Source organism: Papilio polytes, unplaced genomic scaffold, assembly GCF_000836215.1.
Source record: "Papilio polytes unplaced genomic scaffold, Ppol_1.0 DF821322.1, whole genome shotgun sequence".
NCBI classification, from domain to species: domain Eukaryota; kingdom Metazoa; phylum Arthropoda; class Insecta; order Lepidoptera; family Papilionidae; genus Papilio; species Papilio polytes.
In genome coordinates this window covers 311,994-338,144 of record NW_013527882.1, presented here as the reverse complement: position 1 = coordinate 338,144, position 26,151 = coordinate 311,994, and the positions used below count along the sequence as shown (strand labels likewise).

Here is a 26,151-nt window from a genome sequence, read left to right as displayed (position 1 = left end):
CACACTTATTTATTCATGCTGGAATTGTAAAATACAAAATATATGGAACGTATGCAAAAGATCAAGTCTTGTATTTAATTTTTTCTCATTAGCCGCAAAATACTCAGTTTAGAAGATTTATTTTTTTTTATATGACTCATAGATAGCGATCTTAATTTTTTTTTATACTCTACATAACAATAGACAAAATCAAGAAATTAAACGTCAATCTTGCGTCAATTTGTCAAATTGGAAACAGACTATACAACACATTTTGTATATTTTTCATTTATCAATTATATCCTAAATAGTGGGAGGATTGTATGTTTCTTACGAATATCTGCTTGATTCAATAGCTCAAATCAATTAGAACTTCAATTTGTTTATATTGGGCTTTTAAATATTTGAACAAAATGGTAAGTATGTGAAACATTGCCGAATTACAATTACAGCAAACCGGATAAGTTAATTTGATTTGTTACAAGCAAGTTCAATCTATATGCTAGAACTTTATGAATCGTACACTGATTTTAACAATACTTGTATTACGAGTTGTGTATTCAACTACACCAAAATTTATCGAAATCTTGAGAAACTTGACATGTTCTATATGAAAATGAAACAATTTTGTTAAAACGTATCTATAAATCAAGTAAATTGTGTAAATATTTTTTTTAATTTGTCTCCACATATTTTCAGTTAGTTTTGGTGCTTGGAGATTTGCACATTCCGCACAGATGCAGCAGCCTACCACCAAAGTTCAAGAAGCTGCTGCTCCCAGGCCGCATCCAGCACATTCTATGCACTGGAAACTTGTGTACTAAGGAATCATATGATTATTTGAAGACATTGGCTAGTGATGTGCATGTTGTGAGGGGAGATTTTGATGAGGTAAGTGTCATTGTTACTATAAATAACTTTTATGCTTGTAGAAAGCATCTTTTAATACACTTAACAATGAGATAGGTAGGGGAAATATCCTCCTTCTATCAATAAAAGGTAGGTGCAAAAAAATAATGCTTCCTAGCCTTTAATTTAATAGCTAATTAAATCTTGTTATTTTGCAAATTTTCCAGAATTCAACCTACCCAGAACAGAAAGTGATAACTGTTGGCCAGTTCAGAATCGGTCTGATCCATGGCCACCAGGTGGTGCCTTGGGGAGATGAAGAGTCACTGGCTCTGGTGCAGAGACAGCTGGATGTGGACATCCTGATATCAGGTCATACACATCGGTTTGAAGCTTATGAGCATGAGAATAAGTTTTATATCAACCCTGGATCTGCGACTGGAGCTTACAGTCCACTCTTCAGGTAGAATTTTACGTTATTACATTTACAGCTGAATACTGAAATATCAGTTAAATATGTAACAGTGTCCACTGATAAGGCCACACTTAGCTACAATTTTCTTACAAATTTTGACATCCATTAGATTGTAATGTTTATGAAGCATTTAAGTTTTGTTTTAATATTTGGTTGTTAAATTATTTATTATCGTAAATAAAATTTATTTAGTTTTACAGTCCTGATGTTTGTAATTATATCTCACGAATTAAATTGGATCTACTTCCCGGTTTACGCAGCTCTTTTGAATTCATGTAAATTGCATGACAATGCAATAAAATAATACTAGATATCGCCCGCGACTCTGTCCGCGTGGAATTAAAAAAAAAAAACAAAAGTGAGTAGCCTATGTCATCTTCCAGACTATCCTCTACATCTGTACCAAATTTCACCCAAATCTGTTTAGATGTTTAGGCTACAAACTCTAACACCCATCCATCTAAACTTACGCATTTATATTAGTTAGATTGATGTTAGAGCTGGAAGGTGGCAATAAAAATGACACAATATCATTTTGATCTTATTTATTCTGTCTTCAGTAATTTTGAGGTATTTGTTATGTATTTTTTATTCCAGGAACCCGACACCGTCTTTTGTACTAATGGACATTCAAAGTGCCACAGTTGTAACTTATGTATACAAACTGTTAGGAGACGAGGTCAAAGTTGAGAGGATCGAGTACAAGAAAGCATAGTATAAATACAATTATTTAATGTTATATTCAAATATATAGCTTAGATGTTAATGTTTTTCTATGTAATTATATTTTATATTTCTTATCATACACAAATAATATAAGATGTAAATAAACAGTACATATAAATATTATTTTGTTTAAATTACCAATTAGTTAAATTTCAGATGTTTATGCCCCTTATATGGACATAATGAAATGCGGTACTTAGCTTCATGGTTGTTTAATTATTATGTTACATTTTGGTTGTAATAAGAATCATATGATTAGCGCGAGATACGATGAAACAGACGAAGTGCAAGAGAGAGAGAGAGAGAGCGAAAGAATGTACAATAGGGATGTCCGTGTGACTCTGTTGCTAGTGATGTCCGTCGATCATTAGGGATCCATATGAAGGTGACAGGCGCCAACAAGATGTATTTAAATGATTTGGTTTATTCTGTTTTCTGTTAGATAAGAAAATATCTGCATGTTATTTTATAATCAAATAAACACAAATGAAATGTAATTATATGGTGTTCTTACATTTAAATGTAATTTATATATGTATTTATTCCACATGAATTCTTTTAATGTGTTTTAAAGTAAATTTAGTTTTAATGTTGATATTCTCAATGTAACAGTGAAATTGATTGTTTTATTCATATATTTATATATCTAAGTTAAAAATAAACGTAAATATAAGAATATGTTTTTTTTTTATTTCTTAAACTCTATTACAATGAAAGTTATAATTTCAATCCTCAGTATGGCGAAATTTTACTAATGTAAAAGGTACAAAGGTATCACTAAAATAACATAAGGTAAACACCAATAGCCTAGTGGTTAATGGTACGGATTTCCGATCATAAAGTCTAGGGTTCGAATCCCATCAGACCAACTTCTAGCACAAGTTACCAAAACAATGTAGCTAAAATACTATTTTATATCTAGTTCTAAAAAAATCACCTTCAGAACGAAATTTAAGTACTCTTTAGAAAAATATCCACCGTTTTCACTTGAAATTGTTTAAATACTCAGCTATTGCATAACGGCTACGTAACGTCTCCCAAAATGTGATTAAAAAAGTATGTGATTTATTGCACGTTTTCGTCTACAGATCATTAGAGTAATAAAAGAAGAGTTTACTTCAATCAGCATCATTTTGTAATCAAAGACTACATGCCTGTAACCCAGAGGGGTAGGCAGAGATCGTGGATCTACAAAATTCTCGCTCCTGGCTTCATGCAGTCGGTTTCGGATGTTTTCTTTTATCTGTCCCTATGTATGCTTAGATATTTAAAATTACGCAATTATTTTTAATGCTGTTTTAATAAATGTAGTTCAAGAGGAAAATTTATAACTATAATAGATATATCTATAAAATATTAGAGTAATACTGATAATTTTAGTTTCTAATGTGATGTAAAATTTTTTATCAGCGTTGTAACTGCGGAAAGTCGGGGCGGCTCGCTAGTCGCTAGTGATACATTGCACAAGAACCTCGTCCTTATCCTATTTGGCATTGATTTTATTACGCTATCTCATGTCACAATATATTTTATTTGAATAAAAATATAAACAGGAAAAACGTGTATAATTATTTGGCTGATTAAGTTCTGTTATTGTTTATTTTCCAATCCTGATAAACGAAGGAATTATATTATCTCCAGACAACAAACAAATGGGCGCTAAATAGTGTAGCTTTTTATTTTTAACAGAGCAGTTGAAAATAAGTAACAATTTTACAAAAGTATGTGGATGAAGGAGTTTTGTATAGTTTTAAATCACCATCATCATCCACTTGCCCTTATCCCTTACGGAGGGTCGGCACAGTATGTGTTGCTCTTCCATACATCTCTATCAGCCGTCATATCTAAATCCACTCCTTAATCATATCCTCTTTCACACAATTCATCCATACTTTCTTCGGTCTTCCTCTTCCTTTGTAGCCATTCAGATTCAATCTTAACACTTTCATACAAACATAGTTTTTACATAGGATTTTTTTTTTAAATTATAACTCCCCCTTTCAAAGTACTCGGGATAATTTTATACTTTTAATTCTGTCTTTCGTCAGTGAAAATATTAAGTTATGAATTCGTTAATTGTCACTTACAAAGTTACACCTCATAAGACGGTGGTAGAGCCTGCTTTAACATCTTCGCACTGTAGGGCTCGCCCGGTGTAATACCATGACCAAAGAAGAGAGGCGTGAAGTGTAAGCAATTCCGCCTTTCGTCTGATGAGTGTGTTGACGGTTGCAGGAGGCCCAATTTTAGTCCCTTTCCCTTTCCACCCTTTTTCTTGAGAAGGAAAAGTAGATTTGACGTTGGAGGAGACGCATAGGAAGGGAAAATATCCTCTTTATGTGCGTCTACTCCTCCGTCGATTAAGGGTAACGCATCTGTAATCGCGGATGTCTATGGGCAGCGGTCACTTCGCTATTTCGGCGAATTTAGGTGGCCGCTTGCCCATTTGCCACCTTATAAGAAAAAAAAGAAGAATAAACGGTAAGGAAAGTTGTTACTGTTAAAAGAATATCAAGATTAAAATAATAGAATTTGTACACACGTGCGATGTACTTTATAACGTAATCACAAGACATTTAGTCCAGACAGGCGTTAGTAACAGTTAAATTAAGTAAATACGGAAAAATAAATAATAGTCAGACCCTAATCTATCCCTACGTGTCAGTGACCACGCGATATTTATGTTCCTAGATAAATATAAACAAGGAAAAGTGTTTTAATTTAAATGTCAATTATCAATAATACAATAACATGATTTAATTATCAAATTACTAAGATGTTTAGTTAACCTAAATTGCAATTAGGCGTCCAAAATTGGTGGCGTACGTGAGAGTTACCGCATTCGGCCGCAAGCGCCGCCCGCGCGGCGCGCCCTTCCCCCGAGAGCGCCCGCGTAATCAAACGTCAACAAATCTATCGAATATTGTCTACCAAATTATTTCTCTTAGTTCCAAAATGACAAAAAAATATTTTATACACACGAATATATTATCAAACTCGATACGTTAAAGGCGACAATGGTTCGAACACAAATTGAACCGTACATATAAAAAAAAACTAACCAGCGCTTCTTATAACGCGGTCCGCAATAAAATATCTATTGAGTATTTTATACAAGTTTTACAATAAGCTGCAACAAAAAATGTTGTTTGAGTAGTTAAGTAAAAGCTAATCCCATAATAAGGCAACAAATAGGTAATTTCTTTAAATAATAGATCTTATTTAGTGTTTTTTCTGTTCGTCACGTTCCTGGAGTAACTACAGCTGCCTTTGCTAAAAAAATATTCCGCCTCAAATGGACATTTTGCATAAAACTTAGCGCTGAAGTTGTCGAAAATGTATTTAAATGTAAATGTATTTGAGTTTCTATTGTTCGACTGCGTGGACGAGTGTCCCTTTATCGCCCTTTGTGAACCAAGTTAAGCAGCCCTGGCGTAAACAAAAACACAAGCACATGCACCGGCCGGAGCCCCCTCCACCGCCCACAGAACGCCGGTCGAGTAATAAAACACTGCGCGTTTACATATCACCAAATAGTTCCGTGAATGTGCGTTCCCGCTTTACTTTCTCCGCGCGCGCGCTTTTCAGCGTCAGTCTACACATAGACAATAAAAACTTTTTTATAAACTTTTTAATTTGATACAAGTGTTGTGTTGTGCTAGTACTAAGATGGCGGCTTCCCTCATGAGACTCGGCATGCGCTCCGTAGCCCTGAATTTGGAAAGGACGGCGGCCCTTCTCTCTACCAGTACAGTACAAAATCAAATTAAGGTGAATTACTTGACTGATATTTTTTTTTCTTCACATTTACTTAAAAGTTTGAATACAGGTTTCATATCTTGTACTTAAACTCTTGCATATCAGTTAAGTTTTACTAAGTTAAACTTAACTTGTCCCGAAAGTCGGATTTCTAGTTTTTTTTTTTACCGTAGAAGTGTTACTAGCGCATCATGTTTGGAACGTGTAATCTGTACTTCTTTATTAGAAGTTCAATACTCCGGTTTACAATCACTTCATGTATGTTTTTTATTTAATCTAAATCTATTTAAAATTGTAAATCATAAGAAACAGTTAAAGCAGTTTTATCTAACGCTTCGCTTCGCACGAGTTATTTTTGTTACAAGAAAGCTCGAGTTAACTCCATGTGTTTGTTCAAACAACTTGAAAGCATCTTTGATGTCACAATTCCTTTTGATGTTTTAACTTGTATTTACACTCTAGCACAATAAGGCGGGAATAATTTTGAATAACGAGTCATTAATTAAAAGGTCGTTAGCAAATTGAGTACTTAGTAAATCATATTAATTAACTAAACATTACTTAATGTATGTACATTCGGGAAATATTCATTTTGAAGTAGAAACTAATCTTACTTATGAATATTATAAATGCGATAGTTTAGATGGACGGATGTTTGTTAGAGTTTATAGCTTAAATGGCTGAACGTATGTGGATGAAATTTGTCATAGATATAGATTATAGTCTGGACAAACACACAGGCTACTTTTGTTTTTGAAGCCACAAGGACGGCGTCGCGGACGAAAGAATATTAAATATTTTTAATTGAAAAATTCTCGTGGAAAAATCGTCGATTGAACTGTTCAACAACCTATATAGTGTAGCGGTCAACGGTCAGACGCTGCTGAACTAAAAAGTTGTCATTTGATAACGTTTTATCTTAGCAATTTAAATCGGTCACAGAAGGGCCAATGTTGGTATGTAAGCAATTCAATGCTTTATTGTCTTTGCATTACGGTTCATTATACTAAAAAAATATTAATTATTAATTATTCGCAATTTTTAAATAAATTTATTTCTAAAATACCACGGTTGTCCAAAGACCGGAGAAAAAATTATTATAGTTCCATAAATAAGAATAATAGCAATTTTACTTCAAATAGAGAAACTGGTTACTACGTAGGAAAATAAAGGTTGAGAGACGAGGATGTCAACGAATTGGTACCTGGTTCCTGGATACAAAACCCGTTTTCTAATAGGGCTTTATCGTTGTGGTAGAATTAGGTAGTAGCACAGAATATGATCGGTTTTCAATAATTAATAACTTTTATCAGAAATGTCAAATACAAGTAAATGTCACATAAACTTCACTAAAATACTTTAAATAAAGACTTGCATAATATCGAATATCGTAGGTTTGTTATATAACTGTATCACTATTTATTTACTACCTGTAAAGAAATCGAAGGCCTATAGAAACCGGTTTTCACATAATATAGGGTTTTAAGCTGATTTAAAATTATAACAAGTTCTGTAGAGGTGTGGCGCTAGTGTAGCTGCGACAAAATTTCAAATATTTTCTACAAATTCACATAAGTAAACAACTTAAATTAATTCTGTAATAACATTAAATAACTTGGTGTTATTGTTTTTTATTTAAATTACTATTCTATATTATCTGTACAGTATGAAGCTCTACTTTACTGTTTTGTTTTTGAACACATTTATTTGAATTTGGAACAAAAAAAATATAACACGTTTGTTTAGGTTCGTATGAAACAGGACGACCTTGTGTTAGGCAGTTAAGTCAATTCGATTGTTTTGTTAATGTTGTTTACACGAAATAACAGCTGATGTGAACGAACGTGCGCATTGCCACGTAGATGTACGCACCACGCACGCGTGTGCTCAAGGTTTCCTTTGATTATTGTAGTATTATATAACAATAACACCTAAATTAAAATAATCAAACAATATCTGTATTTCCGGAGTAAAATTTGGTTAGAAATTTTCAACTGCATTCATACGTGCTTCAAAAAGAACAAACATTTCACTTTGAAGTGGATACTTAAGCTTACGGAAGTTAAAAGGGACACGAATATTGAGATAAATAAATAAGGAAGCCTCAATATCATCGTACTCTATGGTAGTTAAGTTGGCAATTAGTATTCTTATCATGTCTGAATGTATAAGACATTGTCCATTCATAACTTGTGATTTAGAATGACGGATTAGCGGCATAGCAAACTGTTTTTATAAGAGAAGGAGGCAACAGGTCCCTAAGACGCAGTGGTTTGGCCGACAGACTATTCCACAAGGCTACGCGAGGCAGAAAGTAACATGAGGATTGTCGGCTATTGAAACAAAAATCAACGATTAGTACTTATGTTTTTTATTAATATTGAACTTTCGTTGCACTTTATAATAGTTTTAAATCGTGCTGGACATCGCGCTGTGGGGAGTCGACCATAGACAAGAACAAATAACATAAATCATATAGTTTCTCAATGACATAATTTTGTCGCGCCTAATCTTTGTCTTATCTAAATGACAGTTTAATCTGGCGCCTTTTCTTGTCTACTTTAAAATTATGCATCAAATTAGTGTAATTACTTTGAAACTAAAATACACCAGACATCTTAGTTTTAAATATAGTTGTGAAAAAATATTACTTTAGGAAGTTATCCCGGGAGAAGTCATGTTATATTTACGAGATTCTTCCCGCCCTCACTATCGTAATTATATTTAAAGTGCATGCGGGTAGACGCATTGACCGACCTTTATTTCACCTTGACCTTACCAAACTAAACTTATGGGAACCGTCCTCGATTATACCTGTTAAAAAATGGAATTATAATTCCATTTACCATAGTAAAGCTTGAAGATCTTGCAATAAATATTGATGTCCTGAATACAAATAAAAAAAAATGTTGCCAGTTGTTGTTTTATTAAAGAAAACTCGTCCAAAATTGTTAATTCATATTTTTAAAATGATGGTCAAAACGTTGGTTAAAACGTGGGTAATCAAGTTCCAATTCAGTTTAAATTGATGTTATTGAAGCAATGATTGCGAATGGGGACAAGCTAACAAAGATTGAGTGCATCCCGGTGTGCGAAATTGTATTCGAATGAATTGATACAATTGACCACTGGACAGCAGCCACTATAAGTGAGCTACACAAAATCGTCACCTTAAATTACATTTAATTTTAAAAAACGTTACCTTTTAAAATACGAATCGAAAAATTTCCTTTGCCTACTTCAACTAAAAGCATCAGTCATAGACAATACAAAGTTTCGGCGCCAAACTAAAAACTAATACGTGTTATGTAAATAAAAATAGTTGCTCAATCGCGGCCTACAACGCTAGCGGGTCAATGAACTCAGCAACGCGTTATGCAAGCGAGTGCGTTTGGCCCTTCTAATCCTTCAGTAAATCATTATCACTATAAAATAAAGTACATATGTAAGAAAATAATTTTAATCACACCTACAATTTAAAGGAATATGTTAAGATTTTAGATTTATATGGATGCGCCTAGCGTTACTCTAATTTGAATACTGGCTTCTAACTACTAGCTACTTCGCCCGCGTGGAATAAAAATATAACCTAAAATGTAGCCTATGTTATTCACTGATAACACAGCTTTTTAATGGTAAAAGAATTCCAATTCATACAAAAATACGAATCTTTCCTCTTTATAATATTACTAAGTATAGATTAAAGCCATACATTGGCATATGTATTCATCTACTGTCCTATTTTACTGGCTTGTGTGCCTTAAAACGGAGTTCGTGTTTCCAGTTGATCCACTCAAAGGCGATCTGCAACGGCTCCGTGTGTTATCTATCAGAGCGCGAGGCGGAGCTGAACAGTGTCTGCAGGCGGTACAGCAAGCAGCACGGCCGCGCAGACCAACACCGAAGACAAGACAGTGGTAGCGATTCTGACTCCGATACCGAGTGTAAAGGATACGATAGGGTTAGTTATTGCAGTCTTTTTAAGTCACACTTGAACGGAAAACACTTAGTAATGTAGCGCGGTATATCGTTATTGAAGGGTGCGCAGTGCCAATGACCTATGACCTACTCTTGGTCTAACCAGATATTTGAAAAGAACTGTACCAATAATAAAAGGAACAGTAAGATCTTATAGGTAGACAATTCTACTGTTTAGTTAAAAAAGTGCATTTTTTATAATAAAAGGGAGCAAACGCGCGGCGAGAACACCGAGGATGTCTAGGCAATTCATTAACTGTACAGTTATGCCTGCAGGCGCAGTTTAACTGAACAGTTACATTCTTCGTAAAGTAATAAACACTTTTTTTATTATGTCTTGTACAGTCAGAGTTCTGGCGTCGCAAGATGAGGACAGTTCACAATATCCTGGACGTGGACAAAGATGGCCTCATCTCCTTCAGCGACTTCCAGCTGTTCGCGGACAGGTTCACGGCACTGGGACACCTGGATGAGGAGCAGGCTAAGGAGTTCACTGCTATTATTAAAGTAAGTGCTATCAGTATTGAAACTAAATATGTTTATGTAACTAATCAATGCCAGACTTAATTAACGGTATATTTTTAATCTGTATTCATAAAATTGAACCAAAACCTAACCTAACTTTAACTTTATAAACAAAAAAAACCTCAATTTATTAATTATAATAAATTATTATATTCAAAAACATGAAAAAAATTACAGCGAGTGAAATTCGATGTTGCTAGTCAGGATCTTTTTAGAATTTCAATTCTCAAAACCACTGTTGTTGTCTTCAAACTATTTAATATAGGTACCCTATAACACTCTGAGTGTTACGTAAGAATACGTAATTGGAAGACACCTCATTTATCAAAATAATTTCATATATTAAAAGCGGGCGCACACCTTTGACTGAACTATCGCATTGTTGAGTGTTTGTCGATTGTTTCTGAATCAACTGTTTAGTTGCACAACTAAATATCGAGTGGTGTGCGCTTAGGAATCAAAGCGAGACTAAATAGGGCGATTTTAGTCTGAGCTGTCTGCGCTCTTATTGTAGTTCGTTATAATAGAATTTACTTGTCTTTGTCATTTAGACAGAAACTTACATGATGCGATATTATAACAAACCTTTCGGTATTACAACAAAGAAAAAAACATACAGACGAATTGAGTACCTCTTTCTTTTGGGAAGTCGGTCAATAATAAAAAAATCTAGCATCCAAATTATTTTTTTCTTTCAAGAATGTGTGCTATACAACAATGAGAGTGAGGGTATTGTGTTGTGTAGTTGACTTGGGAGGAGCAGTGGGGCGCCATCGACCCCTACAACTTCGTGACGGTGGAGCAGTACCTGGAGGACATGCACCACGTCCTCAACGACTCCTCGCTGAAGCAGCGCGCGCACCGCTGGCTGCCCTACCTCTTCAAGGTCAGGGTTCCTTACTAATATAAATGCGAAACTTTAGATACATGGATGTTTGTTAATGTTAACTGCTGAATGGATCTCGATGAAATTTGGCATAGATGTGGAGGGTAGTCTGTAAGAACATATTAGACTTCTTTATAATGCTACGCGGGTAGAGTCGCCGGCGAAAGCTAGTTACAAAATAAATCAAGTTTATATAGTTACTAAAGCGTCGGTGGCTCAGTGGTTTAAGCATTTGACTTGTAATCTACGGGTCTTGGGTTCGAATCCCGCCGTACCAATGTGATTTTCGAAATTACATATGTACATAATTTACCCGACGTTCTTACGGTGAAGGAAAACATCGTGATGCCTGCACATATCGGCGAAGAAATTCAAAGATACGTGTGAAGTCAACCAACCCGCACTTGGTCAGCGTGGTTGACTATGGCCTAGTCACCCTAATTTAGGGTAGGCTCCGAGCTCAGTGGGGACGTATCATGAGCTGGAGATGATGATGATATAGTTACTGTATGTAATGTAACGTTTGGTGCAGGCCGTGGACAAGGACAAGTCGGGCTTCATCTCCGTGGCGGAGTTCAAGTTGTTCTTCCAGTGCCTGGGGCTGCGCAGCGAGCACGCCGCCGTCGCCTTCGCCGTCATCGACACTAACGGGGTGCGCTTTATTTAATACATTTTAATCCGCCATTTTGTATTCCGCTATTTCGTTATAGTCCGCCATTTTGTTACAGTCCGCCATCTTGTTATAATTCGCTAAGTTGTTGTAATCCGCCATCTTGTATTAACTATAATGATATCTATTATTAACAATATTCGCTTTAAATTTAAGATTATTTGCCAAAAAGTAGAAATCAACTATTCTATCACTTTCAGAGTATTTCACAAATGGGATTTCTAAGATAGCATTCCTTAAAAAAATGTGTATATCTTGATTTAATATTATTCATGTTTCAGGACGGCAAGTTATCTCTGAAGGAGTTCGTGAAGTTGGGGAAGGATTTCTTCTTCACGGAGGACGAGAGCAGAGTCTCCAAGATGTTCTGGGGGCCGCTCATCGACGTCTGAACAGACTGCTTTAGCGATAATTTACACTCAGAGACGTTAAATGCCCACTAAGTGACAGTTATACTATGCGTAGTTCAGTGTAGTTTTAACTATGTCTAATGACGCTAAAAAGTTTTGTAACATTCCGAATACAATCATTTAATTGATTTTACTCGATATCATACTCAAAAGTACAAGTTATTTTTATGTTAGTTTGACAATTACTTAATACTTTTGTTTGAAAGTTTGGTTTAGTTATGAATGTGTATTTTAGATAAGTTAAATGAGATGAATCTCAATAAAATGATTAAATAGTGCTTGAATGTGTTTTATTAAAATTGTAGCACAAATCTAGTAGATTGTTGATCCCGCTAAAATATTAAAAACTACAGTCCCGCTTACCCTGAAAAATGTTTTAGATGCAGACAATAAAAATATAGACACGAGATAGTAAACACCATTTTTTCAAATAACGTACCAGTGAAAAAATTAGTGCCATCTCGCGATCTTATATTGACATGTAACAAAACATTTTACAAAGTTGTAATAAGCTCCATCTATTGTGAAATTAAGTAAACAGTGTCACAAAACAAAATTGAATCGTTTAAATATGATTTAGTGACACCTACTGACAAATAATTTAAACGCAACAAATTTAATTGACACGTAGTTTTGAGGACCTATCAATAGATGGCGTTATTGATGCTCGAGTGTACTATGCCACTTTTTTTTAGATGTGTAATAGGTTTATTAGGTAATTTTAGTAGTTAATGTTTATTATGTTGTACTTTAAGGTAAAGGTAATTTTACCAATTAAATATTCTACATTTTTCCATATTGGCTTTAAGAACAAAAAAAAAAGTTTTTAGGTCAAGGTTTTAAAATAATAAGCTCATTTGAAATTTCAATCATTTAATCGAATTAATTTAGCGATTTATATTGAAAATGTAATTTTTAGAAAAGACAAAATGCACATCTTATACTGAGTTTTACAGCAAAAAATCACTTAGTTACTAAGGAATTATTTAATAAACATTAATTTTCTTCTAATTTGATGTCCGTATGTTAATAATACTTTATATATCAAATAGAGAAAATATTTCAACATCTAATTATGAGTTAAAAACAAAATTTTCGACAAGTTGGGAAAATCCGCGGCATTACAATTACAGAAAAATTGCGTTTTTTCTTACAATCTCCGTCTCTTTAGATAGCTGAGACTTAAACGATAGAATAAAAGCAATTAACCAATGTTTATTCATTTAAAAACTGCATCCTATTGAGTTTTTTCCGCGTCTTAACTTGTACAAAAAATTTCAAACAAGCTTTTAAGTATAACAAAGTTCTTTACAGTACATGCAAAATTAATGATTGTTTTTTCTCTTATTGAGCGAATTTAAAGAACCGTGAGTATGAATTTATTTGGAATTAAACAGTGGTAATGTCTTTTTGTAATTTCGACATATTTTATTGATTTCACATGAATTAAATATTACAAAAGAGTGCTGTTTTACACAATACTGAGCTGATCCTTGAGAAGTTTCGTTTCTTCTATCAGCGATGATATTTGACTAGTTCTGGAAATGCAACGTTAAAAATTAGTATAGTTACAATCAATTTAAACAAAAAAAAGTATTTTTCGACGTTTAAATAAAAAAAAAAACTGTAGAATACTAAAGTGGAACTTAAAACATAAAGGGAGCTTATAATTTGACAGAGGAAACATTTTAATTGTGATCTTAGAAAATAATAGATTTAAAAAACGTTTTAGTATGTAGAAGTATATTAGTCTTGATTATGAACAAAAATCATAAGTTTTATTTGTTTCTTATTAAACCCTTAAATACATGATGATGTGATGATACATTAGTCTTTTCTTCCTAATTTAATAGACGATTTTGAAAAAAAAAAAACATTTTTTTTCTTTATTTTTCCCTGAATCTATGTTCAATTTACTACCTATTCTAATTTACGATATTTAAAAAGATAAAATCGTGCATTTAAGGGTTAAGAATTTTGGTGGTGATGTAAAGATGTGGATAATGGTATACTGACTGCTGCTGCAGCACGGAGGAGATGGTGTCGCTGTGCGTCTTGCCGAGCGCCGTCTGCTTCTGCTTGTACTCCTCGTGCCAGCGCCGCAGCTGCACACAACACTTTGTATTATTACAGAAGTACGTTGTTTTTTAAAGCTTCCTAAATATTAGTTATAATCAAACATGTACAGTGTTTAAAACAAATATTTAAACATTTAGTGACATCTATTGGCAATTTCTTTAAATACGATGACAAGTGGTTTTGGGACCTAATCAATAGATGGCGTTAATCATGATTTTATAAAAATGCGTTAAAAGATGTCAACTACAGCTACTGTGTAACTGTTTCCATAGATCTGTATATGATAAATTGCTTGTAGTTATACTGATATGATAAAATCAAAGATATTTTTTGGGGATTATGGTTATATTAGTTTTAAAATGATTTAGGTACATTAAGTAAGATCTTATTGTTTTTATTTGTGTTTTTTTTTTATATTTATCCTTAGATTTAGATTTAGATTAAGTTTTCTAGTTGTGACCGAGTGTAAAATTAAGTACATGTATTTTTTTTCTTCTACTATTCTGTAAAACTGCGTGTTCTGTTGTGATTCATTGAAAACAGACGCTTCGGTATACACCGAGCACATGCCGAATAAATTGACTTTTTTCAAGTGTTAATGAGCCAAAATGCGCTTATCAGTCTGATATAGTATATATATATTGTTTAGTGTGTCTGTCGCCGAGTGAGCGAGCACAGTACCTCGTCGGCCCTGTGGCGCGCGTGTGCGGCGAGCGCGTGTATCTGTTGCTGCAGCGCGGCGGCGGCGCGGCCGTAGCGCTGCAGCTCGGCGGCCAGCGCGCGCTCGCCGCCGCACGCCGCGCTGCCGGCGCGCAGCCGCCGCGACACCGCAGAGCACCTGCACACAATTGTCACTAGCTGTTCCCGTGCCGCTTCATTCGCATCAAATTATGATTTTTTTATTGTTTACATTTGTCAAATTCAATTGCAAATGTCAAAATGACATGACACGATGACAAAATATGGCAATTTTGCTCCCTTGATGTTGCCAGCAGCGGTCTCTCTCTCATATTAGGGTTTTTATCCAAAATATTTACCTAAAGCGTGACGTAGGTGTAGGGCTTGTTATTAATAGAAGAATTATTCAAAAATATGCTATAATTACTGACATCTTAGGCAACAAAGAAGTGTGTGTTTACATTTTATTATATTATATTAGTATAGATAACCCGTCTACAAGGAAAAACAGTAATAAATATAACCTATATTACTATAGCTTTTGATTTGGGAAAGAATTTTTGAAATCGGGCCAGTAGTTTTTGAGTTATTTCAATACTTTGTAATATAAGTAAGATGAAATATTGTACCTTTGCTTGAGGTCCTCCTGCTGCTGCTGCGCCAGCGCGCACGTCTGCTGCAGGCGGCGGCCGCGCTGCGCGATGCTCTCCATCTCCACCTTGTTGGATGTATTACTATTACTATTAAATCCCAAATACATACAAATGACTAGATATTATTGTATAATACTGCAATATTGTGATACCGATATCAAGTCGATTTTTAATTTAAATAATCCCACTAGATGGCACTTTTACAAATATATTTTCGAATTTGTAAAAAAATCACCACATATTTTCAATTTTAGTTTTCTGCCACTAGATGGCACTTTTACAAATAAGACATTAAGTTTGCAAAGCATATTTATTTTTTTAACTAAAACCTAACCTAAAACTACCACATAAATAAATGGTACCTACCTACCGGATGTAAGTTAAACAAGTGAAAAGCCTTTGTTTATTTACGTATTTCTTCAACAATTAGCGCTAGTTTGGAACATAGATTACTTCCTGCCTTTCAATGTTTTAATGTTTATAACTTACCGAGATGTTGTTCCTCCAGATGACGAAGTTCTTGGCGAGCGCTGCGAGCGCGGCGGACTTGCGCGCGAGCGCGCTGGCGGCGCGCGCCTGCCGCCCCATGTACTCCTTGCGGAGGAGGATCGTCGCTTGCGTCACTAGCTAACACAAGTACTTCAATTAGCTACAAATCATTTTAATATTATAAATGCGAAAGTTTAGGGATGTTTCTTAGAGTTTCTAGCGTGAATTGCCGAACGGATATCGTTGAAATTGAATTTGATGAATTTGTTGAACTTAAACTATTCATTTTTGTTTTTTATAATTCTACGCGGAGAGAGTCGCGGGCGAAAACTAGTCTTACTGATATTATAAATGCGAAAGTGCTGAACGGATCTCGATGATTGTCATAGATGTAGAGGATAGTCTAGAAGAAGACATAGGGTAGTTGCTAATATTTTTCTGAAATTAATTCCACGAGGACAAACTAGTCGCGGGCGAAAAGTAATCCAAAAAAATAAATTTCCAAAAATCTATACACCGTGATATAGAAATACGAAGCACGCCATCTATCGGACAAGGCAACTAAGACCATATGACTTGGTGTTCTATTAGCTAGATAAAATATTCTAGATCTACATGTACCTCCAGACATTCCTTAGGGCTTGGCTGATCAGCTGCAGTGTTACTGAGGTGCAGCAGCGGCTGCGAAGCCTCCCTCGACAGGATCTCCTGAATTATCGTCACAAACGACAATTTCTGCTTCTGGAAACACAACGTGATAATTACAGAATTCGCCTAAATAGCGAAAGGTGTTGTAAACACAGACGTTTACAAATTCAGATGTTGATTATCTTGAATTAATAGGAGTAATTAATTGATTATTTTTAATTAGATCTGGGATATATTCAAAGAGATTAAAAATGAAAATAGAGTAGGTATAGTTGACACTTTACTAGAGACATTTTTTATGTAATTTTACTAACTTCATAAGATTAATAGCTTGAAAATAAGCCTAAAGTTTGTCGTAATTGTAGGGGCTTTTAATAAAAAATATCCAAAAATATACTAAGATTGCTGATATATGCCACAAAGTATAAAAAAGGTAACCTCTTTGAGCAGGTTGTTGAGGTCGTCGGGCTCCAGGTTGGTGTTCCTCAGCTGGATCTCGCGGTACAGCTTCTCCTCCAGCTCATAGGGCTCCAGGCTCCTGGGGAAATACTTCGTTAGTGCGGAATTAAAATGGTTCATAACATTCCCGTCTGCATCCACCTTTCAGTAAAATTCCGTTAGTATCTGTGCAGCAGGTTACCCGGAAACAGGTGAAATGCTTTTCATTATTGGTAACGCAAATACATCATTCTTGTGAAATCTGGATTTTTTCTGTTACATACACTTCATCATCATCATCAAGGAGATCCTACTCCCGTAGGGCGCAACAGGTTTCTGTCATCCGCATAACTATCATACGTCATCTCAGTCATCACTCCCTTCATCATGTCACCTTTCACACAATCCATCCATCTCTTTCTATGTCTACCTCTACCGATGTACCCTTCCACACTCATAGCTAACGTTCTCCTTGTTATGTGATTCATCCCTCATAACATGCTCCCAAGCTAACCTTTTACTCCTTACCAGTAGTACGGGGGCTACTCTCAGACTTCCTCTAATATACTCATTTCGTATCTTTTCCATTCGTGTTACCACACATCCATCAATTTTATTATATGTATAGTTAATATAAATATAGGGAGATGATCGCATTTGTATTGCGTCTTCATAGAGCAATGTCTTTCGCACGTATGTAAGTTTTTTCTAAATTTATCTGTATGTTAATTCCGTTGTAACAACCTACAGTCTAAACTACTGATCCCATTTTGACGAATGAGGTGTTATTCGATTGGTTGTTATCACCAGAGTGTCATGGGGTATATCACATCAGTAGAAAAAACCTACAGTGGACGTGAGAAGTAGAATTTAAAAAATCGAGTTCGATTTTTCGCAATACATTTATACATTTCTTGTTTTTTGGGGATGGGGGGATAGGGGCGCTATAGGGGGCAGCGTCCTAACTGGGATCCCCCTTCCTGGGGCGGTCAGTGGGGGGTAGCGGTTGCAAGCGAAAGCGATCCCGTGGCGTCCCCCACAACTACCATGAGGGAATAGGGGTTTAGTGGGTATGCTCTTTATGGGAGAAACCCACATAACTTCGTGCCTGAAAAAAAAGAGATGGGGGATGGGGGATGGGAGGGGTCTGTGCGTACCTGGTGAGCAGCGCGCCGCCGGGCGCCAGCAGCAGCAGCAGCGGGCGGGCGCCTCGCACCGCCGCCGCGCCGCGCCCGCCGCCCGCGCCGCCCCGCCAGCGCACGGCGTGCTGCGCCGAGCTGTGCGCGCACACGCCGCACGCCAGCCTCTCCGCACTCGCTGGCACACAACATCATCATCAGCCTTTGTTTGCCCCCTGCTGGCCATAGGCCTTCCGCATTCAACAACTACCCGCCGTGCGCACTAAGTCGTCGAATGACACATATATATGGGATTGTTGAAAATAAGTGGAATCAGCGGATTTTCTGTACAATCTTTAATATCTCCTACTAGCTGTTCCCGTGCGGCTTCATCCGCAAAATTATGAAAATTTCATTTTATTGTTTACATGTGTCAAATTATTAATTACAAATATCAAAATGACATGACAAACCATGGCAACCTTGCTTCCTTGATGTTGGCAGCAACTTATGGTCTCTTTCCCACATTAGGGTTTTTATCCAAAATATTTACCCCCTAAGTTTAATGGCGTGAAAATATATAGCCTAAAGCATGACGTAAGTGTAGGGCTTTTAAAGAATTATTCAAAAATATGCTGTAATTTCTAACATCTTAGGCAACAAAGAAGCGTGTGTTTGCGCTTTATTATAATAGTATATTTTCATTGACATCTGACATGTTGACAGTAATCAAACAGTAAAAAGTAAAACACAAAAATAACTAAAACCCCACACATATATACATACTCATATCTATCATAAGGCTACCTGAAAACAGTTTTGACAGTGGTAGAGCCCGCTTTAACATCGCACTGCAGAGCTCGCCCACAACAATACCACGACCATACTGAAGACAGGCGTGAAGTGGAAGCAATTCCGCGTACAACGTAATGAGTGTGGTGCCGGAGGCCCAATTGGAGTCCCTTTCCATCCTTTTCTTATAAGGAAAGGAGAAGATGGAGGAGCAAGGGTAAATATCCTCTTTATGTACGTCTCCTCCTCCATCGTATAAGGGAAGGCTTCGCCATTTTGGCGGATTCAGGTGGCCGTTTGCTCGTTTACCACCTTATGTTACACAAAAAAAAGTTACCTTCATCAGCAGCGACGTATTCCTTCAGTTTATCCAGTATGGGCAGAGACACGGTGTGCACGCCGCACACGTGCACGCACGCGTACGTGTTGCTAGTACACTGCACGAACACCACTTTTATTATTTTACTGTACAAATATATTTTTTTTCAGCTGAAATCTAAACTATCAGCTTTGCTGTTTCGGAAAAATTAACACATTTAAAATGACAATTGTATAAAACTGTAGTGTGTTTTTAACATATTTTTGCATATACAGGATAGAATCAAAATTCCTCACAATTTATAACCCACATATTTTGACCAAAAGAGAAACTTTAAAACTCTAACTTAGGTCCAGAAGAGTCTTATTGAATTTTGTCAAAATTATTATCCCATTCTTGAACTAGATGGCGTTATTTTAAATTCGAAAGCACTTACCGGGTACAGATGCACCGGATAGGAGTGCGGGAACTCCGCGTCGTCGCTCACGTTGATGTTCAACTCTACTGACTCCACCACGTACAGTGCGTATCCGTTTCTGTCAATTACATCGTCAGATTGCTGAAAATAAAAAAAAAATCATGATCAATATTTGCCCAATTACTCTTTACATTCATTTTCATAAATATATACAATGAGAGAAAGTTCAAGTGGTAAAGAGAAAATCAAATTATAGCTCTAAAAACACTATTAACTATATAAAAAATTGTAAAAACTAGCTGTCCCTCGCGATTTCGTCCTAGTAAAATTTAAAAAGAAGTATAAAAAAGAGTAGCCTGTGTTGCTCAGTAAAAGAATTTGAAATTAGCCAAGTAGTTTTTGAGTTTCACCAATACATACAAAAGTCCAGAAATGCCAATCATATTTATGATATTACTATAGAAAGACGTTGCCCTAATCCTGTAAAGTATAGTGTCATTTGATTTGCAGTCTTTTCCTGTGGGAAATAAGGTTGTATTTAGTAGATTAGGACTTACAGCAGGCAGTAGCAGACAGTGGTAAAGCGTGGCGGAGCAAGTGGCAATGACAACAAGCAAGGTATCGCCGGTGCCAAGCACGCAGATAGAACAAGACTCGGAGCCGTAGTTGTCATCTGCTGGAGGGTAGATAGGCAGCGGGCCCCATAGCCTCGGCTGCAGGGGGCTGAGGAAAGTATTATTGCTTAGATTTTCTGCATTTAACGGTCTTTAATAAAAGCTGAAAGGAAATCTAGGGAATTTATGAGAACATGATATATGCATTTGATGAACAGAAAAGCCAGTATTCTTTTGTGTTAATTCTTCTGTCTCATCACCTGCTAATACTTCTACTAGCGTCCACCTGCGGCTTCGTCCGCACCAAATTAACAAAAAAACAATGTGTTCTTTCATTTCAATTTATACATTACTAGTACATCTATGCCAAATTTGAACACTAACAAACATCCATCCATCTAAACTTTCGCATTTATAATATTAGTGAGATTAGTAAGAACCTTTTAGAATCTAGCCTACCTTTTACTATCCAAAGTACACTGCACCATATACACTTCACCGTCGCCACGCAGGATGAGCAGGGAATCAGTATTGGGCAGGGGAGTGAAGTCCACGGCAGTATCTCCCAAGCTGTCCAGGATAGTCCGCCCCGCCAGTTGGCTGGACGGCTTCAGACCGATTGGGATGGACTTGATGAGTTTCGGACCAGATTTTAACGCTATATTATATAATCTGGAATTCAATAAGAAAACATGTTACACAAATTGAGTATGACATGCGAGACATTTTGTTTTCGGGATATTTTAAAGTTTGTCTTGAACTTACCTAATGCTGTTATCAGACATGAGTACGAGGATGTGAGAGAGCGAGCTGGGGTGCCAGTGCACACGCCTGACCTCACCCTGGGAGAACAGGAACCTTTCATCCAGGGAGACACTCCTGCAAATGGAGATAATCAGTACTGGTAAGTATGTTCTACTTTCAATTTGGAAAAGAAGTCTACTATCAGAGTAGAATTTTTCAGAGCATGTATTGTTGAGAATATCTCCGGTTAGCGTAAATATTTCTCATAATGTTGAGTTATGTCTCAAATTAACAAAAGAACGCGCAGGGTCGACGTGAGATAAAAATTAGCCGCATACGTAAAAAGGAACGGATCCAAGGAGCGGTTGCGCTCACTTGGTGCCGTAAATCACGCAATTTTTACATACCAAAGGAAAGGGTCAGTTTTTCCCACCTCGGTCTCGACGGACAAATGAAACCAGCGGCGGCGCACATTAGCACAGGCAGGGATACTGTCTCCGGAACAAAAACCGATAAAAAACGGGAAAAGGTTCCGATTCGGTAAAAAATAAGAATCAGACAATGGCCGCGGGCGGCGGGCGTCGTGCGGAGCGGGGAGACAGGGGACTCTATACGTGTCCAGTTTTTTTACGAGCGGTAGCCCTTTGTCCTTCCGGGCCTCTTTTTTAAATAGATCAGAGAGGGTAAGTAAAGACCGTCGGACGTCCACCCTGAAATATTATTGTGGATTTTTCTGGTGTGCGTTCATAAATATTTGGGTCGGCGCCCACCCCCTAGCCTCGGATCGGAATTATAAATTCGGTTAATAAAATATGAAACGATAAAGCCGCTTTTTTCCTCGCCGGCGCGCACCTCTTATTATTTTGTTTAAATTTAAATATGCATAATTAAATTTAAAAAAGGAAATCTGAGCGTTAATGAAATTTTTGTTTTGGAGATAATGAATTGAAAACAGGACATTGTCGCGGCGCGGCGTTACGGTGTTTTTCTTTGGCGCTCCTAATTCACATGCGGAGAGCGCGCGGCGGAAAAACACGAAAAATTAAATAAATTTAATATATTAATTAAGGCATATTCTATTTTTCCTCGCTTATCTGACCCTTACGGCGCTATCGCGAGCGCACACGTAATTTTTCATTCGTACGTTACGCCAAAAAAGAGTTTTAATTAAAATCACAATTACACTCCTCCGCTGTTAATGCTTCATCATTATTTCTGCGTTACTCTTCTCTGTACGCTTTAATTATCCATCGAGTGGATATTTACGTGAATTCATTAAGGACCAAGGTAATCTCCTACGTGTGTTATATGCTAACACTTGAAATTTGCACCTTCTTTAGTCAGATTTATATCTTATGTTATATATCGATTCAGGTTGTTTCGAAATACTGAAAAACCATTCCTTTTACTGGGAACGGTTCATTATAAACATGAATGGTCTCGGAAACATTCTTGTTGCAAGTAATATCGAGTAGGTTGCTAATAAAGTTGTTAAAATTTATTATATGTGACAAAACAATCGACTCATGTTTGAGACATCCGTGTTAACTGAAACAGCGCCTTTAATCAACGGAAACGAGCTCACGATCAAACGCACCCCGGGTTACAATTAATAAAAGCACCGAAAACGACCGAAAAATATATATGAAAACAAAAAAAGGCGTCGCCAGACCGCAAGGGATTAAAATCGTAACGAACGCGCAAAAATATTCAAATACAATACTAACAAATTGATACAAATACTCATTAGGCGCGGAAGGCGATCTGGGGAGGGTAGGGAAGGGTAGGGGACAGATCGCCCGCGCCGTCGCCCGCAACATTACAATCCACATCCAACGTACAAATATTATCTAAAATTCCTTCTCATTTATAATCCTTTTGTGTCCTCGCGCGGTGTCCTCCGTCAGAGCCACCCCTACCTCCACACCCCGCACACCCCAACGACGGCCGCGGGGATATTTTTATATTTTTAATCGCGGCGGGCATTATCCAAATGGACAGCGGCGGTCCCGCTGTCGCTGCCGTCTCGATGATAAATTCCTTCGTTCGACACCCGTTGTTTTGTCGGGGCCCTTCCTTTATTCCTATCGGCATCGAAGTGGGAATAAAAAGCGTGCGAGCACTCATTAATTGCGGTAGATTTGTCTGCGGGTGACTGTCGACTGCCACTGTCGGTTGCGCGTTTCTTTTCCTACGCGACTCAATGTGACGGAGATTTCCGGAACTAGAGATGTGCCTCACATAAATATCGAGATTAAAATTATACGGTGTGAACGCTTTTTACAACACTATATCGTAGTATATGATACATAAGATCACTATAAAACTAATCAATCGTTAAATAGAAATCTTGGCAGCCTAAATAGCGTATTTTGTACTTTAAATGGACAAGTGCAACTATTATAAGATATCGATGAAGCTTAATATAATTAATCTATTTTTATATTATTATTAAATAATTCCGCGAAAAGCAACACTACGATGTCTTTAGCCGCATTTTTTCTTAACAAATGAAAATTGATTGAAGATTTTCTCGTCCGCGTTTGATGGTTCCTTATTGAATCCCCTGACATCTGCCGCTGGCTGGACTTGATCGATGGATGCCTGCCAACAGATAATTGGCCGTTCCTTTCCTATTGTACGGTTATACATAAAAAAAGGCAAGGAAAAGATAATTCCGTTGTTGACATCTTCAGTTTATTTTCTCAATTATGATAAAAGAAACGTCCCAGATAAATAATTAATCTCTGGTAAGACATTATGAAAAACTAATTAAGAACGACTAACTCACGTATCGTCCTGTGCATTTTCAAACTTCTAGAAACTTCTGTTAAAAATTCCCTTTTCTATTTCCCTCAAAGACATAAATACATGAAAGAAAACAATTTCAATACGTCAAAATGAAATCTAATTAGCATATCCTACGTCCCCTGCCTCTACAAACAATAACAGCAGTTAGTCCGAACTGAAGCCCAACCCGCAAAGACAATATCTTCCGTTACATAAAATTCGAAAAAAGTTTAATGGAACCGAAATCCCGCGGACCGATAAAACGTATTACCCCAATATATTATAGAAATTCAAAATGTTTACGTTAACCAAAATTTAGGATAATAACGGATATGTCCTAATAGAATATTTTTACTAATAAGATAGACGTTTGATTTATTAGAGTCCTCGCAGATTTAATTTCTTATCAGCTGATACTTTAATCTTGCCCTCAATTAGTGTGACTATGGAAGGGCACATTTTACACCGATTTTGTATTTAAGAGCTTATCAGCCCAATATATCGAATTATTTGGTAATAAAATTCTGTGTTCTGCTTAATTAAAGTAGAAAAATTTTAACTACGCATTTATTTCAACTTTTGCTTTATTAGTAAAAAAATCTTTCATAGCCATGGACCGTCAATATGAATCTTTAGACGTTTTGTTTGTGAGAATGCATCTATGCAATTTTGATTACAATTCAAATATTTTGTATAGTGCATTCGCTTGATAGTAAAATAATCCTTATTCGATGGCCGCATCTTTATAAAATTCCATCAAAATTCAGTATACACTAAGGCTGAATATCCCGTGTATGCGCACCGAGATGGAGCACCTACTTCCGTATGATCCCTTTATTACGGCGGAGCGGACACGGAGACGCGGCACTCGCTTTGCATATATAGAAAAGCGATTCTTTTTTTCGTTATGAAAAACGATGGAAAAAATGCAAGCGGGTTGCGGCGGCCAAGAATTAATGGTGCGCGAGCTCTAGCGGGGAGAGGGGGACGTCCGGGGGGATCTGGACCTGTGTTCACTCCAGATTATGTCTATGTTTTAGTTTAGAACAATCAATGCTTAGACATTTTCAGAACATAGTATATTGCTAAGTACCTCTCCCCTGGCATTATGTTCACATTGATGGGAAACGTCACCATCACCTTAAAAACGTCATAAAACGAATCTAAAAATCATACTTAAATCTTGCGTTAATCATCTCTTGCAATTACTAAGGTATTGTAGTAAGCCGTTCCCCAAAAAAGTACATTTCAACCGTAATTCGATAATTTTTAAAAATCAACCTAGTATTACTGTATTTAACAGATAATCCATTTAAAAGTGTGTACAAAAAGTCCACATTCTGTTCACACTGACGCCCGTGTTTACGTACAGCTGTCGGTGTCGATTGCTGACACGTGACGTCACCTATACTACGACCACGCACTCTTAAGACTTGCTGACATATGAAGGTCAAACACAATTCGTGGAATTAGTGAACAGTATGGATTCCTGATGGATTAGTCATTTAATTGTAAAACAAAGAGAAGCATTGTAAAGAAATTGGTTGATTTTGAAATTACTTCCTTAGTGATTTGGAATTATTCCAAAAGTAACCTTTATTAATTTTGTAGCACATCAGGTTTGATCGCGACACTGTTCACGTGGAATTACAAAAATCAAAAGTGCGAAGAGTGTGTTCTTCTTAACTATCCTCTACATATTTCATCGAAATTCAAACAGCTGTTTAGGCTACAAACTCTAATACACATCTATCCATTCCTCTAAAATTAAAAAATAGATTGTAAACAATTCAAAAAGTACCAATAAAGGGTGTCGAGGTATACATTATCGTGGTGTAACAACGATTACTCCGGGTCGGTCGCGGTCGACGCAATTTTTTCCCCGATTCCTTTTTTTCGAAACCTCTTTCCGACCGCGGCTCTGTGCGGTGCGGGCGCGGGCGGCGCGGCTGAAACTGTTTAATGATTTGAAAAACGTGTTCTATCAGCCTTTACGCGGAAACAACCGAAAAAAGCCTACAACAAAGGGTACCGAACGCAAATATAGACCGAACGAGTGACTCGCATCGCTTGTCAACACGTAAACATTCAACTCTGACCTTTATTCCCTTCCG

At 36.6% G+C, this 26,151-nt stretch overlaps 3 protein-coding genes across 3 annotated transcripts in view; 2 read left to right on the top strand and 1 right to left on the bottom strand.

Annotated features, from left to right (window-relative positions):
• Positions 1 to 218: 218 nt before the first annotated feature.
• On the top strand, positions 219 to 2,552 carry LOC106109034 (vacuolar protein sorting-associated protein 29). The gene is made up of 4 exons (XM_013290429.1): positions 219 to 395; positions 679 to 870; positions 1,056 to 1,291; positions 1,901 to 2,552. The coding sequence occupies exons 1-4, from the start codon at positions 393 to 395 to the stop codon at positions 2,016 to 2,018; spliced, it is 549 nt and encodes a 182-aa protein (XP_013145883.1). The 5' UTR covers positions 219 to 392; the 3' UTR covers positions 2,019 to 2,552.
• Positions 2,553 to 5,499: 2,947 nt separating this feature from the next.
• LOC106109060 (sarcoplasmic calcium-binding protein) lies at positions 5,500 to 12,535 on the top strand. The gene is made up of 6 exons (XM_013290455.1): positions 5,500 to 5,800; positions 9,573 to 9,749; positions 10,112 to 10,273; positions 11,037 to 11,177; positions 11,710 to 11,829; positions 12,129 to 12,535. Exons 1-6 carry the CDS (start codon positions 5,699 to 5,701, stop codon positions 12,237 to 12,239), a joined length of 813 nt encoding a protein of 270 aa, XP_013145909.1. The 5' UTR covers positions 5,500 to 5,698; the 3' UTR covers positions 12,240 to 12,535.
• Positions 12,536 to 13,354: 819 nt separating this feature from the next.
• LOC106109059 (nuclear pore complex protein Nup88) overlaps positions 13,355 to 26,151 on the bottom strand; it is a 63,130-nt gene continuing 50,333 nt past the window's right edge. Inside the window, exons 3-15 of the mRNA XM_013290453.1 lie at positions 21,269 to 21,382; positions 20,963 to 21,175; positions 20,447 to 20,612; positions 19,908 to 20,030; positions 19,490 to 19,589; positions 18,400 to 18,559; positions 17,243 to 17,342; positions 16,778 to 16,897; positions 16,157 to 16,294; positions 15,644 to 15,732; positions 15,018 to 15,174; positions 14,274 to 14,362; positions 13,355 to 13,795 (exon numbers count right to left, since the gene is read on the bottom strand). Of these exons, the coding sequence (XP_013145907.1) occupies positions 13,729 to 13,795; positions 14,274 to 14,362; positions 15,018 to 15,174; positions 15,644 to 15,732; positions 16,157 to 16,294; positions 16,778 to 16,897; positions 17,243 to 17,342; positions 18,400 to 18,559; positions 19,490 to 19,589; positions 19,908 to 20,030; positions 20,447 to 20,612; positions 20,963 to 21,175; positions 21,269 to 21,382 (1,636 nt within the window). The 3' untranslated portion in view covers positions 13,355 to 13,728. The remainder of the gene's footprint in view (positions 13,796 to 14,273; positions 14,363 to 15,017; positions 15,175 to 15,643; positions 15,733 to 16,156; positions 16,295 to 16,777; positions 16,898 to 17,242; positions 17,343 to 18,399; positions 18,560 to 19,489; positions 19,590 to 19,907; positions 20,031 to 20,446; positions 20,613 to 20,962; positions 21,176 to 21,268; positions 21,383 to 26,151) is intronic.